Consider the following 20,812-nt stretch of genomic DNA (forward strand, 5'->3'; position numbering starts at 1 on the left):
ATATTTTTGTAATTTTCATAGTTGCTGTTTAAGATGGACTTCCTTAACTCACATTTGTTATCTAGAATTATGTTTCTAGTATCAACACAGGGGAAATAATTAAAAAGTATGATTTTTATAAATGATTTTAAAAATGTTTGAATGCGTTAAATAAATATCAACTAATTAATGTGTGAGTTTTAAAGGCATTTTGTTACTGGATGCATAGATATTAATTTAAATTAGTGTTGCTGTCAAGGCTGTAAAATTTCTCTGTGGGTGGATTTTGTGATCTAGTTTATGATTAATATGATTTTGCAAGCACACATATGATGAAACTCTTTATCTTTTTTCAGGAATGGAAAATCAGATCTCAGCATATATTTAGACATGCATTTTTGCAATCTTTTAAAGGACACCAGCATTTCTGCTTTTAATTGGCACCATTTTTTTGTTGTTAAAGCTGTATCCCAGATTTATATGCTGTAATATGAAAGGATGTCTCTGTCTTCGGCTTGAGTAGCCCTACTTTAGTTCCCCAGCATTTGCTGCCTTTTATTTTAACTTTTTCTTTCACTCCAGTGTGAAGTTTCTAAATGACTCCAGTAATCATAATCATGCATTTTAACCTTGTTTTTACAGGTGACCTGTAACTGTTTCAGCATTAGCAATGGAGAAATGCAGGATGTTGGTGTTGGCCTTTATCCCAGGTATGGTGGACATTCCTTAATTCACAAGCAAAACCTAAGATTGTAGTTGCATCTTTTCAGTAACATTCTGCTTGGATCTCTCTCTCTCTCTCTCTCTCTCTCTCTCTCTCTCTCTCTCTCCCTCTTTCTCCTCCATCCCTCCCTCCCCCCCCCCCCCCCAGTTGAGTGCATTTCAGCACATTTTGTATATCCCTTGTTTGTTTATGTATATTGTAACATTTCCCCACTATGCCACACTAGCTCTCCTTCTTCTGCACTTTGAAGTAAGCTTTTTTGGGGTAGTGCCAGGATGGGCATAAATATCACAGTGATTCTGCAGAGTTCATCATTATCTAGCTTGGAATACAATCTGGCATTCTTGACTGCATCCATTTCTCCCAGAGAAACTTCTGAAGTTCCGTATGTAACCAAACTCTCCCTTCTCTCTGGTACCATGAACACTGAAAGAGGAGCATCTTAGGCACATGGCATCCTAATTTTTTCAGACTGCTGGCATATGGATGTCAGTCATATCACAGAGGCATGGAAATCATGCCTAAAATTCCAGATGCCTGCAGTGCTGGTGCTAGAAATGGAGGCCTCTGTGAGAGTCTTCCAGTTAGACTACCCTATTACTTCTGTCATCAGGTAAGTGAAAGGGAATGGAAGCAGCAAAGAATGAGACAGGAACTCACCAGAGGGAAGTTGAATAAAGGCAGTTAGTCCCCAGCTCCATCCCTATTATATCAGAAGGTATAGCAGAGTCTGAATTTCAGAAACAGACTCAAGGAGAAACCTGCACGCATGCACACACACAAAATGTATTTTTTGGGGAGTGTGGGGAAAAAATTTCCCCATTTGCTAAATTCAGCTGATGAGAGATCTGCTGTCACTAATCACAGATCTACCACAGAATAAAGCTTATGCAGAATGAGTTGATGGTGGTAAACCCTGCATCCAGACTGAACCACGTCAGACTAGATGCTGGCATTTCATAACCATACGTCAATGTAAGAGCACATGTTTGCATGCAAGTACTGCCAGGTTTTGTCTGGGTAATGGAGCAGGTACCAAACAATGGGAAAAGAGCTCTCTAACCTTGGAGAACCACTGCCAAGGGAGACCATACTGGGTTGAATGGACTGATGGCCTAACTCAGCCTAAAGAGGCTTCATATGTGTTCTCTCTGCTTCTAAAATCCCTTTTCCTAAACAAAAGTCTTTTCCTTCCTTAGCATGTCTTTGCTGAACAACAGTTGTGATCCCAACTGTGTGATAGTCTTTAAGGGTCCTCAGCTCCACCTTCGTGCCATCCAGGAGATTCAGATGGGTGAAGAGGTAATTAACTTGTTCTCTCTTCCATCACAGACACCTGCAGCAGTTGCCTCTCCTTAAATAACTTCCAGACTGCAGGGCCACCTGTTTTAACACTTTGGTGATATATTGAAGCTACTTCCTATCACATAGCTATCAGGAAGAAGATGATAAAGGGAATCTTCTCTTCACACTGTCTGGGTTCTATAATCATTGCCTCTCATAAATCATTGGCAGCCTTGATGAATTCTTCTGCCTCCCACCCTCCCTCCTCTAGGCACTTCATTTTGTTTGCATTTGAGTGCCTTTACCCTGATAAAAACACTTACGATACTTCTGGGTGGAATGCAGCATTCACTAAATCATTGCAACAATAAGCATTTGTCAGATTGAAACCACACTGAAGCAGTAAACCTTTCATTGACAGGGAAAGTAACAAGGCACAGGTTGTTTTCTTGTTGGTTTTATTAAAAATGACTTGGAGAACTTCCCTTCCAGAATGATTTGTGTTCTTTATCAGAGAAATTTTTCATACCATTTTCTTATTTCAAAAATGGGCACATCCAATGATTACCCTTGGAAGATTGCTCCCAGTGAAGTATAGAATGGTGCTGAGTTCATGGAATAAAGTGAAGACTTCTTCTCACCTCAAGTTCTTGCTATCTAATACTAGGTCTCAATGAAGCAATATGTGCAGTCTTAATGTATATAGTTTGGTGTAATTCAGTGTTGCTCCACGTGCAAAAGAATTTTCTTCCCTTCTTATCAGTGGCACAACTAAATTGCATTTCAAATATTGCTTCTTCCAACAAAATCTGAACCCCAGTCTTTTTCCTTTTGTGCCTCCCCCACTCAGTTTGTAAGGATCTTACAACAGAAGCATGTGTTGCACATTAAAACATCTCACACAGTGGTTGTAAAGCTGACATCTTGTGCATACTTACTTGAGAAAAAGTCCCATAAGCTGCATGACTGACTGCTCTGAACATGTATAAAGATAGTGGGTTAAGTCAGATTAATCTAGTTGTATACAACGCCCCAGTACAACCGGTGCAACTTAATTTAGAACTTACATTTCATGTTAATTCCAGTGAAAGATAACTTCTACGAACTTAGTCTATATGCAGTACAACCATCTTTAAGCACAACACAGCACAAAGCCACAACTATTTTAAAGAACCCTTTACTACATTTTAAAAATGCAGCATTTCTGATACTCAGATTGTATGAAGAGTCAAAAATGACTCATAGAAAACTCATCAGAATAAATGAATTAAATTAAGAAATATTTCACTAATGTAAGTATTAGATTTTTCAGTTTTTGTCCTTGTAGCTGGGTTCTACACTTGGATCCCCCTCCCATCTTCTCATCCAGCATGGAAAATACAGCACCAGTTGCTTCCCCAGTGTTGTAAGAGTGACTTTGGGAAAGGTTGTTGGGGTCATTCCAGGGGCAAGAGGAAAACAGGCTGGAAGGCAGGAGGAAGGGACTGCTGGAGCCCAGAGACAAGGTATCCTGGTATCATCTCAGCCACCTCCCCACCCACTCTGAAGTGGTGCATTTAGTGGTGCATTTAGAAGAGCATGGAAGCAACCTTCATCTTCATTTTCCTCCCACCTTCCAAGTTTGCAGGGTTCCATGCTTTTCTTACTCTGCATCTCTATGCAGAGTAATTCTATGCATGTTTAGAAAGAAAAAAGTCTTGTGACACACAGCATCCTCAGTTAGCATGACTGACTGGGGAATCCAGGAAGTTGTAGGAATTTTCTCTCTAAGCATGCATATAGTAGGATTACAATTCAAACTCACTTACTTAGGACTGAGATTGATTGAATTTGGTGGAGCTTACTTCTCCACCAATACGTAGAATTTCACAGAAAAGCATTCTATTTTACTGAAATAGTTAATGGTGGTGTTGCATTTTCAGCAATTTTGAATGGCATAGTTTATCATTGTTTTTCAGATCACAGCAAATCAGAGTTGCACACCAATTTTCTAACTTCTTTCCATATAAGATGAATGACGGTAATTTTTCTTTAGGATCTCCAAAAAACTTATGCACTCTAATTAGATGTCTGGATCTCTATATAAGACTAAAATCTTTTTTCCATGTTGGAGAGAAAAAGGTAGAGTTTTAAATCAAGGTTTAATTGGTCCAATGATTTATAAAACAGGCTGAATGCAGCCAAAATTACTACTGTCGACTAGGGCAGCAAAAAGGGAAAATGCGGGTGCGTGAAATGAAAGAAAAGTTCCTGTAGTGAATGTGCAGGAACACCAAATATGAGGTGGAGAGGAAAGGAAGCCACAGCCTTGAGTTTACTGGAGTTGAGCAGAGCTGCTAAGGACAGGCCATTTTGGAGAACATTCATTCATGGGGCTGCCATAAGCTGGAGAGGACTTGTTGGTCCATAACAGCAAATGGATGGCCTCCTTTTTCAGGGGTGTGAGTGGAAGGGTCAGTCAGCTGCATATGGAAGATGATGGCTCGTGAGTAACAGACAATTATTTCTGCTTTTCATAGCTATGCTTACACTGTATACTATATGTTTATAGTATAGCTATACTATAGTATAGCTATACTATAAGGAGACCGAAGGGTAGCAAAAACAAACATAATGCTATACACAGAATAGCTTAGTTCAAAATGGCTCTTGCCTGAGATTTGAATTGTGTTCTTGTATTTCCTACAGCTGGTTTTCTCCATGTTCCCAGTTATATAACTCTTTTGAACTATTACCACTACACTCTGTAAGCTATATATGCTGGCCCAGGGACAACATGAATAGCAAAACATGATATGGAAACCTGGAGTTCCCATGATCAGAGATTCAAAGTACCCAAGCTGTGCTAGACTAAAATACTGTTTGGAAGTACATGTAGGAAATTACTGTAAGACCATACAGTATTTGGAAATGTCCTGTTCCACTTTTCTCTGCTTATTCATAGATTTGCCAGGTATCTGTAAGACAAATCCATGGCAATGCATGGAGCCCCTGAGGCTTAATAGGTAGACCATGGGTCCTCAAACTATGGCCTGTGGGCCAGATCTGTCCTGCCATGCTGATTTATCCGGCTCTCCTCAGAGCTTTTGGACTCACTCAGAGAAAACAATCTCTGAGCGAGTCCAAAAGCTCTGAGCCAGCACAGGCATACTCAGTGGGAAGGCAATCGCGTTTTGGGTGGGGGAGATGGCCATGATCGCGCCCATCTTCCCTGCACGAGCATGCCCGCGATCTCAGCTGTCTTCTCTCCATGATGGTGCTGTGGGGGGATGGGGAGATGGACGCGGTCACGGTTATGCTTGTGCAGGGAAGACAGGCACGATCACGGTCGTGCTGGGGGGGAGGGGGAAGATGGCCACAACGGCAGTAGTGCTTGAGGGGGGAGATGGCCACAATCCCACCCACCTTCACTGGCCCACGCCTGCTGCCTCCGCCTTTCAACTGGCCCCCCGGTTGAAAAAGTTTGAGAACCCCTGAGGTAGACAGATCATCTAAATCTGTAGGGTCAAAGTTAAAACCTATTTGCAGTCTTCTTTTTTCCTCTGACTGATACTGTTCTGTTGTTTCAACCAGGGTTGCTTCAAACTGCTTATTTGGGAGCTGCCACTGTTGGCACATGTGAGTCTGCTGGGGAAAAGGAAGGGAATTGGCAGGGTCTGGTGCCTGTGCAGCACAGATGGCACCTCCTGGTAGACCAAGAACACTGAGTGGACCTGGTGGGCCTAAGGCCGGGGAAAAGAAAATTGGGTGAGAACCTCTGCAGGCGGTTCCCACTCCAGTCAGCCAAAGGCCGATGAAAGTGGGCAGTGGGATAGATGGAGCATTGTTGTTGCCAACTTCCCTACCCATCCCTACCTGATAAAAATAGATTTTGCAGTGGACAAAAGGTATTCAATGGTTATTAGAATTGGGAAGGTTGAATCAATCCTAGAGCTGGATCAATTTGAAAGAAAGAATGGGATTGGACACTCTGCTCTCCCATGCTGGGATCCTCTTAAGGGATCTGGGGAATGTGGAGGTGAGCCTACCACATTCAGAGTGTGAGGGTAAAGGTTTCACATTTATGGTTGGCACCATGGTGAACTTCTGATCACCAGCACACCTAGCAGGCAGCCCAGGAAGGAATATCATACACCTGTCCCAGTGATGAGATGCATATCCATATCCCATGCTTCTGCCAATCCTATTCAAGAAATAACAACATTGCGGTCAATTTAGTAACACATTTAATTTGGTGTCTTTGGCATCCTTTTATCCAGTGCGCAGACACAATCAAGTCCTGTGCCAGGCAATCCCCACTTAGTTAAATTATTGTGAATCTCCTGGCAGTCACAGCAGTAGAGCTAAAGTAGAATAAACAAGGCCATCATTTCTCTGCTCTCATTTTGTGGTGAAGCAGCAGGACTCTTGGTCTGTGACTTATTTACTTGCTCATTCAGTAGATCACATAGAAAGATATTTTTTATTTTCCCAGTATTTTAAGGTTTAGACTGTGATTTTAATTGGGGATTTATTGTATAGAATGGATGCTGCGTCTGCTTCATTTTATTGTAAGACCATCCCGAGACTATTTGGTAGTGGGCAGTATACAAAAGTTTTAAATAAATAAATAAAAGATATAGATACAGATGCGATCATAAGGAAGAAGGAATCCATTTTAAAAGCCAATCGTGGCTATTTGACAGTCTGTCTGTTTCTAATTATGAGGCTACATGAGTCTCAAATTTGATCCTAGTGACTCGGAAGCAATTATAACACCTTAGAATTTCCTGAAGTGGCAGCTTCAGTTTAAAATTTTCTGGCTTTTTTTCATTGATGGACTACATATTTTTAACTCTTTCCATGTTTTAGAAAGAGAAAAAAATGAGGCAAATATGGATGCTGGGGAAAGCTGAATTGTTTGTTTGGAGTGCATTGTAATTCATTCAGAAACAAATTGAACTTATTGCTACATTTGAAAAAAAATATTGGTAGGATGTTTCTAAATACTTATTAACCCTGTATTAAGCAATATCTGAACATTCCACTTACATTTGAATTGCCATTTAATATTGGCTCCATTTGGGCCAATTTTTCTGGTACCTTGGGGCGACTTTCTAATTCTATGCACTCTAAAAAGCTTCAGCACATAGTGTTCACACAATAACAGGATTATGAGGTTCGGGTATTTCAAGCCTAGCTGTACTGAATTAAAACCTATTAGCAAATACTTGTCACATTTCATATCTTTAAATTAATACTCTTCTTGATTTATCAGAGTTGACAGTCTTGCACAATAAGTTCAGCATCCAACCACCTTTGATTAACCTTCTTCTAACAAGAAGAATGCCAGTTATGTAAAAAAGGAAAAGAGAAACCTGGAGCTGGGTCTCAGTGAATTGTAGTTTCTAAAAGTAAATATTCCTTTATCAGTAAAATCATGATTTTAAAAGCATTTTGCAAATCTATCATTTATCTAGGATATCACAATGTTTTCTGGAACCATTGATGAATGAAGTAAGCGTAAGGATGCATACTTACCATGCAAAACTTTTATCCCAGATTTATTCACCTGGGAATAATAGCTGCTGTCCCACTGATCCATACCCACAGATCACTGCAAGTTAAAATAACACCAAAAGTATCACTGATCTACCAGGATAACCACTATTCTGACCAATTAACAACAATGATCATGCATTTTAAGACATAAAGGGTACAATCCTTTTGCCCATACAGCAGATGCTCATAAGCCTCCGAACTTAGAAATTTAGGAGCATTTGATCTAAGGCCAGAGGTGTCACTGTAGGGATCCCTTTTGTTGAGGCCTGCCTCTTATCTCTAGATGGCCATATTCAGCGATCTAGACTGAGAGCCTCTGGGCTGGGGAATGAGGCTGGGGGACCAATTAACCCCACAGTTAAGCACCCAGTTCAAGTTAAATCATCCCTAGGAGATGAATATGAAAATATTTCTGATTGCCCAAAGGTAGGAGGGGAGCAGATAGGCCGTGAGCATATGGTGAAAGATGATAGCCAGTCAAAGAGATGCAAGTGCCAAAACAGAAGTTGCTCACACCAATTGCACTGGATACGGGCACTGATTATAGATGTTTTCTGTGCAGATATTAGAAGCCTCTGAGCCAAAAACAGGAGAACGAAAGTGTCAGGGATACCGTTATCTCTCAATATAAACTCTGTTGTAAAGACAGGGAAGGACTTACTGGAAAAGGTGTTGTTCTGTACAATAAAGAGGGCATAGAGAACACCAAACTTGAAAATCTGAAAGGGTCACACTATGGGTGACAATATTGGGCTCCAAAATGAATTTAGTACAGGCCATCCCTGAGTTTCATGCACCCAGTTATAACCTGTACTTATGAATGAACTCCCACAAGGCCTATTAATTTTTTAAAATACTGTGGAAAATCATCAACACCATAGACAGAGAAAAAGCAAAATGGGAGAGAGGAAAGGCTTCCAAAGCATCACCATAGAGAAAGAGGAAGTGAAAGGAGAGAGAGGAAGTCCACCACACATGCCTTCCTGAGAAATCTTTTTTCTCATACCAAGGAAATCATTCTGGCATTTCCTTGTGGCAAAGATGAAGCCCTAGTGAGTTTGAGCAGGAAGGAGAGGCCTTAGAGATACTTGCAGTTTTTTCATTTTCACAGGATCCTGCATGCCTCAGCCCTGTGTATATGGAAGACCAAGTATACATGATCTGACCTACATACAAATTCCACTTAAAGATGAATTTCCATTTTCTTAGGTATGGAACTCATTTGTAACCCAAGGACTGCCTGTACTAGGAACATACTATCATTCCCAGACCAGAATACTGATCTTGAGATGGAAAAAGAATTCAGAGAGGCTTTAAAACATGGAGATGTTATAATAATGCATAATTTCAATTATCCCCACATTGAGTGGATAAATGTATGTTCTGATTTGGACAGAGGTTAAATTTCTCAGCATCCTAAATAACTGTGCCCTAAACCAGTTGGTCCTGGAACTGACCGGAGGGTAGGCAATCTTGAATTTAATCCTAGGTGATGTTGTTCAGCACATAGTATGAGATGCAGATGTTGTTGAAATGCTGACCACGGTGCTATCAGAGTTAATATACATAAGTGGAAGATTGCCAAAGAGGTTCAACACAGTCACATTTGACTTCAAATGTAGAAACTTGCATACAATGAGGGAATTGGCAAAAAAAAAAAAAAAAAAAAAAGTTGAAAGAGGAGTGAAAAAGCTAAAATCCATTCAGAAATGCCTGGAGGTTACTCAAAACAACAACAGAAACTCAGATAATATGTGTAACACAAGCTAGAAAAGGTAGCACAAAGTCCAAGAGGTCACTAGCATGGTTAACAAGCTGTGCCAAGGAAACTATTAAAGGAAATAAAGCTTCAGAAAACAGAAGTCTTGCTAAAATGGGAAAACAAAATTGAACACAAGCTTGCACAAGGGAGATGATAAGAAATGCAAAAACACATTTTGAACAGTACTAATAGCATCAAGGCCAACAATGAAGACTTATTTAAATATATCAATTATATGCCAGCTATAGAAGAAGTTGGACCAGTGTATGCTAATAGAATTAAAGGAGCACTAAAGGAGGATAAGGAGATTGCAAAGAAGCTGAATAAATTCTTTTCATCTGACTTTACAGCTGAGGATTTAGGACAGATACCTGTTTTTGAACTGATATTTTCAGTTTGAGGGACCAAGGAAGATAGTGGTCACATAAGATGCCCTTCTCAAACCTTATTGATGTACTGAGAGTTAATAAATCACCAGTCCAGTTGGTCTGCATCCTAAAGTTCTTAAGGAACTCAATGAAATTGAGAAAATGTGATAGATGAAATTGGGAGTTATTGATGGACCCAAAACTTTGTGGATAAGAAGGGACTGATAGCCTGGTCCTAGCCAAACACTTACCCACTTACACTCTCATTGTCTCTGTGGTTTTTTCACTGTGTCTTGACCTTTATACAGCCATGACCTAAGATTAGCTTTAGTTTTTCTGACTTTCTTGGCATCTAAGGTGCTGTATGGACAGCCAGGGCTTCCAGTTAACATGTGTCCTGGTCTTTGTACAAAAGCATTCCCTTAAATTGTTTTTCTGGGAAAACTTAGAACTGTATTTAAAATGTCTGTACTGGCTGAAGAGTTGTAAAAGAAATAACATCATCTATTTTCCAGTGTTCTTTTAGGAAAAGTGTGTCCTATTGGCAGTCATGGAGGACTGTACAGTACCTCTAATTCATTGCTCTCCAATGTTTATGCATATATTATGTTCTCTTTGTCAAATGTAATATACTGTTCCCTTCTTTGTTATACTGTTCTGTGTAGCTTACCATCAGCTATAATGAAACATTGATGCCCACCCCTGAACGACAGAAACACCTGAAACGTCAATATTGTTTTGAATGTGACTGCCTTATGTGTCATACAAAAACCAAGGTAAGCCAGTTAAGTTCATCTTTGGACTTTGTGCCAAGATATGCAATTTCATGCTTTGTTTCTGGTACAGTTAGAATCAAGGAGAAAATGTCCCTTGTTCCCATATTTACCTACTTTTTTTTTTTTACAAAAGACACATGTATGTGTAAAGAAAGAATGAATAGCAGATACAAAAAATAAATATAGGTGGATGACATTTCATGGGTTTATTTTATTCTGCATGAAAATTTTTATGTATGCATTTGGTACCTATTTTTCCAACATACACATTTCACCAAGCAGATTTTCCATTGAATAAGGCAGCTTTATGCACATTTTCTATACATGCACATCATTTGTGTGCAAGTTTTCAAATGCACAGGGTTCAGGAAGTGCAAATTTGGTAAATACACACTGATGTGCAAATCAGACAGATTTCTCAACCATCCCCAGACAGGAGACTATTGTGGGGAGGGCATGAAAAGCCCCTGTGCATGCACAGCATACATTCCAAATTGCCTCTAAATCAACTGGGTGGAAAAAAGCAGCAACTGTGCAATCTCTCTATAGTCATACCATATCAGAACTAATGAAAGGTCATACTTCAAAGATTATGGTGAATTATTGACACATCCTGTTATATATATATAATATTGAGTACTTTGGAATCAATGGAATCAATATCCCCTCTTCATTTCAGACATTTTATGTTTTAAAATATTCTTAAACTTTCAAAGTTCACAGGTCCCCAATGCTGAAGCTTATATATTCAGTTGTAATGATAGCTTTCATTTATGATGAAACCCTCATGAAACCTGGGAAGCCCTCGTTGAAGGAGGTAAAAAGGATGTCTATGTGGAGTAGGGCCTTCTCTGTGGTGGCGCCCAGATTGTAGAATGAGCTTCCCAGAGAGGTTCGCCTGGTGCCAAGCCTATATTTTTTTCGGTGCCGGGTTAAAACCTTTATATTTAAACGTTATTTAAAAATTTAGTAATTTTAATAGTTTACAGTCGCTTGATTTATTTTATTGACTGTATATTATTTTATTGTATTGTTTTATAGATTGTTTTTATTCATTGTAAGCCGCCCTGAGGTGATTGTCGTGAAATAAATAAATGATAGATTACAGGAAAGATCTTTCCTAGGCTGTCATGTTTTGGCTATGCCACCTAAAACGGAATTCAGGGACAGTTCTATGGGTTTGTGTATGCACCCTGTGGATTAGTTCTCAAAGGCCTCTGAAAAACGTTAAGAAGTATTTATTCTGCTGAACTTTTTGGAATCTGGTAGAAATCTGCCCTAAGTTTGAAGGTACATAAATGTGGAGAAGCAACTCTGCTGAAATCTAGGGACAGTTAATTTCTTATTCCCTTTTTTACTAAATAAAGAAATGAGATTTGCACAGTTGGAAAACCAGTCCTTGACATTATTGAATTACATTTAGTAATGTTTAAGTCTCGCCAGGTACACATTCAAATAATGAAAATAAACAATCCTTTAATTATTCCTACAGACTTTCTCTTTGACGGGTTATGGTTTCTCTCCCCTAGCTTTTCTTCTCTTTTTACAAAAGAAAATTTAATTTGTCTAGTGATAAATTCCCCTGTGGTCCATGCTACTGCAAGATATTTTGCAGACTTTGATAATGCTGCTTTATCAAGAGAATATGGAGGGCCACATGCCCAATACAGGTATTGGCAGAAAGCCTCAGACACAATGTAATCTCAAATATTGTCTACATTTTCTTGGTAATTAAGGGTGCTGTCTGCTTATCTCCCGAATGTATTCCTATAACAAGGATTAACTCAACGAAAACATACTGACCACATGCAGGAATTCCTGGTGAAATGTTATAGCCTGTGGTTTTTCAGGCAGACTCCCTTGACAGTCTTTTGGTCAAGCCTAACCCCTGGTGTTCATCTCTGCTTTGCCCTCTGTGTGCAGTGACAGAGCTCCATTGATGCAATTACAGTGATTTCTTTTTACAGAATGTTGCTCCATGGGCCCTGGATTTCATAAAACTGTCAGTTATTTTCTCTGTATGCAATACTTTGGGACTGAACTCTTCCCTGCAAAGATAACAGATTTATTTTAGCCCTTCAGCTAGCTGCCTACACCTCCTTTGGGGCAAACTGGAATTAAACATACCAGTCCTTGTGCTGTAAAGGATTATGAGTGAGTTGACACTTGTGGCTATTGAAAAATCAATTTGTAACCAATTTTCTATCACAGCTGTTTTCTGATGATTATATATGTGAATTGATGTAGCCCTTTAGTACTTTTTATTCATTTCATTTCTAAGTACAATCAAATGCACCTTTTGAAAGAATTTTCAACTCAATTTGTGCACAGTGTATTGCAGAACAATATTGCTTGAGGAAATATCTATAAATATAATTATTTGCCTAAAATAATTAACCGGGGAGCACTAGACTGTATTTAGCTGTAACCATTAGCTGCTTCAGTTGCAAAATCCTGTTTATGTTTACTGAAAGTTAGTCCCACTAGATTCAAGGTGGCTTCTATGCTGGACTAAAGATAAGATGGCAGTCAGTGATTCACAACTTCGGGAGAGTCTTAATGAACTGAAAACAAGTGGCAATAAATAAGCATTGTACAATTCGTAAATAGCTTTTGAACTTTGTTAATAGTACATCATGTAGAATGGTTAAAGCAAAAAGGAACTGGAAAGATCTCCAAAAGGATCTCTCCAGACTGAATGAATGGACATCAAAATAGCAGGTGCAGATCTATGTAATCATGTGAAAGTGATATGCACTGGAACTGGGACACAGAATCCTAACTTCATGTATGGACTGATCGGATCTAAACTAATGTTAACTGGCCAAGAAAGAGACCTTGTTGTCATAGTGGACAGCTTGATGAAAATAACCCCGTGCATGGCCTCTGTGAAAAAGGCAAATCCCATGTTAAGCACAGTTAGGGAAAACATAAAAAATAAAACTGCCAACATCATACTTTCCTGTGGTGCGACTAAGTTAGAATATTGAATCTGATCACTACACCTAAAAGAGGGGGGGGGTACTGTAAAGTTAGAAGAAGTGCAGAAAAGTGTGAGTAAAATGCTCAAGGGGTAGGAGCGATTGCCCTATGAGGAGACATTAAAATTTGTTTAGAGAAAAGATAAATAAGGGGAGACATGACAGAGATTTATACATGGAGTGGAGGGTGGTGCCATTGGGAGAAAGGATAGGGGTACATGGAAACTACTTATGAGTAATTTCCATGTGAATGTATGAACCCAGGACAGTAGGTGAGATACTATGCTGCAGGGTTACCATGCAACTTGGTTTAGTGATATGCATGAACACACGCACTGTGTTGGATTCAGACAGATGGGGCATAAGCCCCCCAAAAATGCTACACAGAGGGCTGGTTCACCCACTCAGGCAGCTCACAGTGGCTTAATTAAGTAATGAAGTGGTGTGGTGTCTTGTGTAAGTAAGCAAGCATGTTGAATAATCAAGTTACAGCTTGCCACGTCAAGCTGAAAGCCACATTTCCCCCTCTTTTTTTCAAAGAACAGACAGAATATCCAGTGTATATCCACCAGCTCTACCTAGCAAAGAAAAAGTTTTTGAGCATACACAGAACAGTTCATTGAACCCAAACTAGAAACTATTTTGAAGAACCCTTCTGTTGAATAATCCTGGACCCTGCCCCTCTGGAAATGGGCAAGTCTTCTAGCTGTACGCATACCCTCCAGCCAGTTAGCCCTTCTTTCACAATGCTGTGTCCCAATTCTGTGTCATTGCTCTTGCTTCTCTCGCATGTCCTCTCCTGGCACTTCCACAACCTGTCAGGTACCCAGATCTGCCTGAACAGCTGGAGGTGGTGGCCTTGAAATAAGCTATCCCTCCTCTGCCACCTCTGTGTCTGCAGGTCTCTCTTCCCAGGCTTCACCCTCCTCATCCAAAGAGTTGGTGTCACCCTAGCCCTGAAATGTGCACCAAGGAGAACTGCCCCTTTCATTCCCAACAGTCATCCAAACCTAGCAAGTGGGTTGTTAGCATGGTTGAAAAATCACCCACAGCCTGAAAACAGACCATGGTTTCTGGGTGATTTTGTTAACCATGCCAGCAACCCACCCTCACTGCATTTGGATGACGTGGCGCATCATGGTTGCAGCTTGAATATTCGAAAGATGCCTTGCCCATGCCATAGCCTATGGCAGCTTAAAGAAGTGGCAGTGGGCTGCATGCTGACATGGTCTGTGTCCTTTTTAAAATTTGTTTGCTCTGTGTCCTTTTTAAAATGTGTCTTCCATGTTTTTTAAGAATGAACCAAGGGTACTTTATAAAACAACCAAAAATATATCAAACATGTACATCACCACTAGATAAAAATAGTCAGGGATTATTGGCATAAGAGCCAGGAACCCTAATAACAAGTACCACAACAAAAGCATTTGCACCCTAATCCTCAAAGTGAAAAGGTGTGATTTGGGATTTGAACTAAACAAAAGCATTTATTAAACACGTATTAATAGATGTGCAATGGTCAAAATATGCTAGCTACTAGATATATCCTCCAGTGCAGAGTCTTCTTAATTCTTAATTAATTTTTTAATTTCCCTTACATCTCAATTTTTGGGCAAGCTGCCTTGGCTTAAGGCCTTAGAATAATTGCCTCCCACTTCTTAATCACTCCTTCACATCATTTAAACCAGGCATGTGAACTTTTCAGCCTAAGGCTGAATTCCATTTTGGAGAAGCTTTTGGGAGCTGCATTCCAGTTGTGGGTGCAGCCTGAAGGCAAAAATAGCAGCGTATTTTCACATAAAGTTCTTAAGTGCTTAAGCCTATGGAGAGACATTTCAACCTTTTAGGATGGACTGGTGTACACAAGCTGGGAAACTACCAAATATTTTTATTTGGTAGGTGAATTGGGTGTGTCCCTTTGGGGAACCACAGAGCTGGCCTCCAGGTGGTCTGGATTTATATCCAGGGGTGTGCAGTTCTAAACCCCTGGATGTAAACTGCACTGCAGAAGTTCTCTTCACCTCACTGCTTTCGCATCTTGCAGTGTTGAGGGGACAACTTGAATAGGCTGCAAGTGCAACTCCTGTCCCCACCTTCATGATTCACTGCATCAGTGGAAGATGCTCCCCTTCACCTCCTAAAGGTGTCTCATTGGTTTTTTCTGCACATCACCATATCATCCTTGACCTGCTCTAGGTGTGCCAATGTGAGGAACTAGTCTTTGTTTAGCTTCCTGCAGCTGCCACTTAGCACAATAGTTTTGTATACAGAACTTAAGATTCCTCGCATTCATATTGTGCCCCTGTCTGTCATCTCAATACAGATGTAGCAAGTAGTGTTTACACCATAATTACGAGTTACTCAGTTCAAAAACTTGTTAACCTCTGCACAGCTCCATTCATTTGTCTGGGAGCATCAAATGCCCAGACTCTGTGCGATAGTACGTCTGACCAGATGATTCTTACCCATGGAAAATCACACTGAATTGCAGTAAACTTTGCTCACACTTGAACACAAATAGTCTTGCCTTTTCTATTTCGCAAGTCATTCTCTCCCAAGTAAAACACAATAAGTTGAGGTAGGAATCCACTGCAAAACCAATTAGGGGGGACAGGAAGCAGATGGTTCCAAGCCATGCCTCCCAACCCATTCAATACTTGCATCAAACTGATCATAATTTGTGACCCTGTACTGGACTCTTGTACCCAGAAAAGAAAATCAAAGCCACAGGTAAGCACACACTTAGGTTCACTATTCAATGCAACACCTGTTGCGTTGTGACAAATTGTGACATGCAGTACACAAGGCAGTGCATGTACTGACTACAACTGATATAGCTGAGAATGCCTGACCTGTAAAGAAAGCCAAGGGTCAAATTTAACTTATTTGAAGAGTGAGGTATGACTGCAGAATACTCCACCTGCCAACACTTTGAACTGACAATTTGGTGCTTGCTGAAGTCACCATTCTTCTGAATGTGTGCCAAAAAACCCCACAGAGTGGCCAGTGAAGTTAAATGATTTTGCAACTACTGATGCAAACTGAAAGTTAGTGGCATTGTTTGCATCATTTCAAAGCCAGACCAACCTGTAAAAGGTGAAATGATCCTGCTCACAACATGCAGGAATGTTCACCGATGTCTAGTGGTGAGCCAAAGGCAAAGGCTTTCCCTTTTGGCATGCAAACAGGTTGCCACTTCTTCAGCCAGGAAGCTAAATTCATGCATGAGCCTTGAATACTGGACTATGTAGGTGTTTCCTACAAAAAGAAAATTATCGAAATCCTGTGAAGGCAAGTCTGAGCCTGTCCTGTACTTGACCACTCACTTGTTGTACCAGGCATTTAAAATGGAGCACATGAAATGGGAGCACCTCATTAGCAGAGCCTTATCTGTGTAAAATCTACATCTAAAGGAAAGAACCCAGCACATCAAAATCAATGGAGTGAATGGGAGACATTAAAAATACGCTGATTTTACAGCGTATTTCCAAAGCGGTGCCCTCCTGCCAAAAGCACTGTAGCATATTAATGGTGCACTGAAAGGCAAGGCTGCATAGGTTATATGGAACAATCCTGCAAAATTGTATTGTAGACTGACTCCTCTAGAGTGCCATATACATTATGAATAATGTAGTATTCCGCAGGCATTTTCTTGGTTTCCTAGCAGCACCAGAAGCAAATTGAGAATTCTTAAATTAGGAAGTGGAAGCAATAACACAGGCATACAAATAATCTGATTGTTTAGAATGGCTTGCCAACTTTACATAGACTATATCCATGGATACATTGTGTGCAGTTTAGGGACTTTTTAAAACCTTTAGTAAATTCTTGAGTCAAATAATGTGCTACTTTTTGGTTCAGATAGTTCTCTGGGAGGATAGTCAACTTATCAATGCTGATTAGATTGCTGGCTTTTTCCAGTACCTTTGTGCCCTATTTGAAAGAGTCAAGTCTTCCTTTTTCTCTTATACATTTTCTTTTGGGGTTGGTTGTTGAGTGGAGCACTCATGCAGCTATTTACAAGGCCTTCTGGAAGTGAAAGCCCAACAGAGCAGGCTGGGTTGAACTCCCTGCTTGGCCCTTCCAAAGTTGCACCTGTGAATATTCACCCATGTGGATCTAGAAAGCCTATTTTCAGTAAGTGTTTCAGTTTGTGTATACTTTTGTCCTTTGTCTCTGTTTCACAGAATAGGAAAGAAAGAGAAAATCCTTGATGGTAAGGCATAAGGTGTTCCCAATAGGGAAGAATTGTTCCTATATGGAAGGGTCCCAGAGCTATTGGACTGAAACAATTAATGGTCCCAGGACAACATCTCATAAAGGAATATGGGAAGTTCTGCTTTCCTTCCCACACACTGGATCATGGAATGTGTATGAAAACATCAGCTGTGCCAAGCGCTGTCTTTCCAGCTCATAGACCTATGGCCTCCTAAGTCTCATGACTGGAAGACCAGTCTGTTAGAGTGCACATTCTCCTGGTTGCACCCATACCAGCACTCTGCAGCTCCACAGCACAACCATCACTGCTTATTGATGGACTCTACTCAGAGGAAGGTCTCAAAGGCAATGTCCCAGATGTTCCTGGGAGTCCCCCTTTGATGCTTACACATTTGTTTCATGATCAAGCAGAGGTTTTCCTTTTTTTACTCTGCTGCTTGCTTTGGGGCAGTCCTTCATCACCTTTGATCCTTTTGCTTCCTTCAGTATTATTGTTTTGATTTCATATGTTTTATTATATTTCTATACCACCAATTTCTTGACTGCAGTCCCCATCTGCAGTGATCTTGGAACCTTAAGAACTTGCCACAATTTGTTGTGACCCACACAATCAAAGGCTTTAGCATAGTCAATGAAGCAGATGTAGATGTTTTTCTGGAACTCCCTAGCTTTCTCCATGATCCAGTGTATGTTGACAATTTGATATCTAGTTCCTCTCCCTCTTCGAAATCCTGCCTGTACTTCTGGTAGTTCTCGGTCCACATACTGCTGGAGCCTAACTTATAGGATTTTGAGCATAACTTAAAAAGCAGAGACATCATGCTGCCAACAAAAGTGCGTATAGTCAAGGCTATGGTTTTCCTAGTTGCAATGTATGGCTGTGAAAGTTGGACCATAAGGAAGGCTGAGCATCGAAGAATTGAGGCCTTTGAATTGTGGTGCTGGAGGAGACTCCTGCGAGTCCCTTGGACAGCAAGGCGATCAAACCGGTCAGTCCTAGAGGAGATCAACCCTGACTGCTCTTTAGAAGGCCAGATGCTGAAGATGAAACTCAAATACTTTGGCCACCTAATGAGAAGGAAGGACTTCCAGGAGAACGCTGGAAACAATTGACAGCAAAAGAAGAAAGGGATGGCAGAGGATGAGATGGCTAGATGGAGTCACGGAAACAGTCAGCGTGAGCTTAAGTGGATTCTGGAGGATGGTGGAGGACAGGACGGTCTAGAGCAGGGGTCTCAAACTCAACTTACCTGGGGGCCACTGGAAGTAGAGTCTGGGTGAGGCTGGGCCGCTTCAAGTATTCCACCACCGTGGTGGTGGTGGGCTGCTCATCCTGCGGCCGGCCCGGGTGCCGCTGGCACTTTGAAGGCCGCAGGGCCCCTCCCCCGTGCCTCGCCCGTCCCGGCAATTGGCCCGCGGGCCGCGAGTTTGAGACCCCTAGTCTAGAGGAATGTTGTCCATGGGGTCGCGATGGGTCGGACATGACTTCGTGAGTTCAAATTGGAAGGAGAATCAATGTGAAGCAAGCATATCTCAAAAAGTTTAGAGTGACAGGGATAAGCTCACCCTGAGTCTGACATTCCACAAATGAATTCCATGAATTCATTAGTATCTTCATGCAAGCCTGAGACCAACTGTTCAGAGGAAACTCTTCCAGTCCATTTTTTATCAGTTTTTGGCTACCAACAATGAAGGTCACTACAGCACTGGAGTTGGGACCCAACCCTAAATGAGCCATTTTGCTGTACTGCACTTTGTAGTCCCACCTTTTGTTTTCAAAGCTTTCTTTGCACCCCCTCACCAGTTGCTATCCCTTGTCAGTAAAACTTCTGGGAATAAATATTACTGTTTCCTAGCAACTGGAGCAGTCTGATTTCAGGAAAACAGCAGGATTAGGAAAGAGCTTGCTAGGTGGCATTGCTCAATAGGCCATATGATAGCCATCCTGGACTAGACAAATGCTTGGAAAGCCCTTAATACTGGTACCAGGAATGCTTACAAAAGTAATAGATTTCATTGGTTGAGGAATAGGCTGTCCTTTCTAGAAGTATTAGTTGCATCGATCCAGATCCATCCTGAAACTACTCCTGCAACTATTCATGTTGTATTATGTTGGCATCATTTTAGCATTTTAGCATTTTAGTCTAGGATAGCTATGCTGTTGTTGCTTTTAACCACAAATCACATTGAAAGCTCAGGAATATATTCTGAATTCAGCTTTTAATGGTCAGTTTGTTCCTTCAAATTGAGGTGCTTCTGGTTTCTAGGATTTATCCTGGTCTGTATCCAGTACCTACCGTATCACAGGCATTAGCAAAGGCCTGCAGTGGTTGTTTACTTTAGTTGCTGTAAAGCTCTTTTCTCAAAGAGTGAAGATCACAGTATTCATGAATATATTGGAATGGACTGAGATGGCAGAGGAGCGGGCACAGGAAATAAATTATAGTTCACACAAATGAATGGGAGTTTTGAGAGGGCTGCCAGAAATTCAGATTCAGAGACTACTAGAAAAGGAAACTGGTATTAATCTGGCATGACAATTTGGCAGGATTAGTATGTTGAATGGGCAAAGCAGGATGTCAAAGGCCCTCGTGAGAGTCCAGCCTTGTAGTCATCTGAGAGGAACAGAATCCCATTACTCACAAAACCAAGAGAAAGAAATGTAGGCCTTCTGGCAGGTTATTTAAAGTGACTTCTTCTGCCTTCCATGTTTTTCCATGTGGAGCCTCAAGGTTTACTATGGCTACCCCTTCTATCAGTAAAAGGAAAAAAGACATGTACACTCTTTTGGGCCAGTTCACACATGCGAAGCCAACACTGAGTTCCTGTCACACAATTACCCTCCAGCTTGCTTTTGACCACAACTCTTTAGGTTAACTGGAAATAAAGGCATGCAAATCTACATAAAATTGCAATAATTCCTATATAATTGGTGACCACAGAACTCACTATTGTGTAGTGCAGAAATGAATTCATTAGTATCTTCATGCAAGCCTGAGACCAACTGTTCAGAAGAAATTTAGTGACACGGGTCAGGTTAGTTAGATCCCCATATGAGATCCTGGAAAGCTGCTGATGGGCATATTTATTTATTTATTTGGAATGTTTGTATGCCATCCCATTCCCATAAGCCTCGGAACGGCTTCCAACATATAAATAAATACTCATACAAAAATACA

General features: G+C 40.7%; 1 protein-coding gene across 1 annotated transcript in view; it reads left to right on the top strand.

Moving 5' to 3' along the window:
- The window catches only part of SMYD3 (SET and MYND domain containing 3), a 405,116-nt gene that overhangs the window by 295,544 nt on the left and 88,760 nt on the right, over positions 1-20,812 (top strand). Inside the window, exons 6-8 of the mRNA XM_044419352.1 lie at positions 622-689; positions 1,903-2,005; positions 10,324-10,434. Of these exons, the coding sequence (XP_044275287.1) occupies positions 622-689; positions 1,903-2,005; positions 10,324-10,434 (282 nt within the window). The remainder of the gene's footprint in view (positions 1-621; positions 690-1,902; positions 2,006-10,323; positions 10,435-20,812) is intronic.

Source organism: Varanus komodoensis, unplaced genomic scaffold, assembly GCF_004798865.1.
Source record: "Varanus komodoensis strain SLA01 unplaced genomic scaffold, ASM479886v1 scaffold1, whole genome shotgun sequence".
Taxonomy (NCBI): domain Eukaryota; kingdom Metazoa; phylum Chordata; class Lepidosauria; order Squamata; family Varanidae; genus Varanus; species Varanus komodoensis.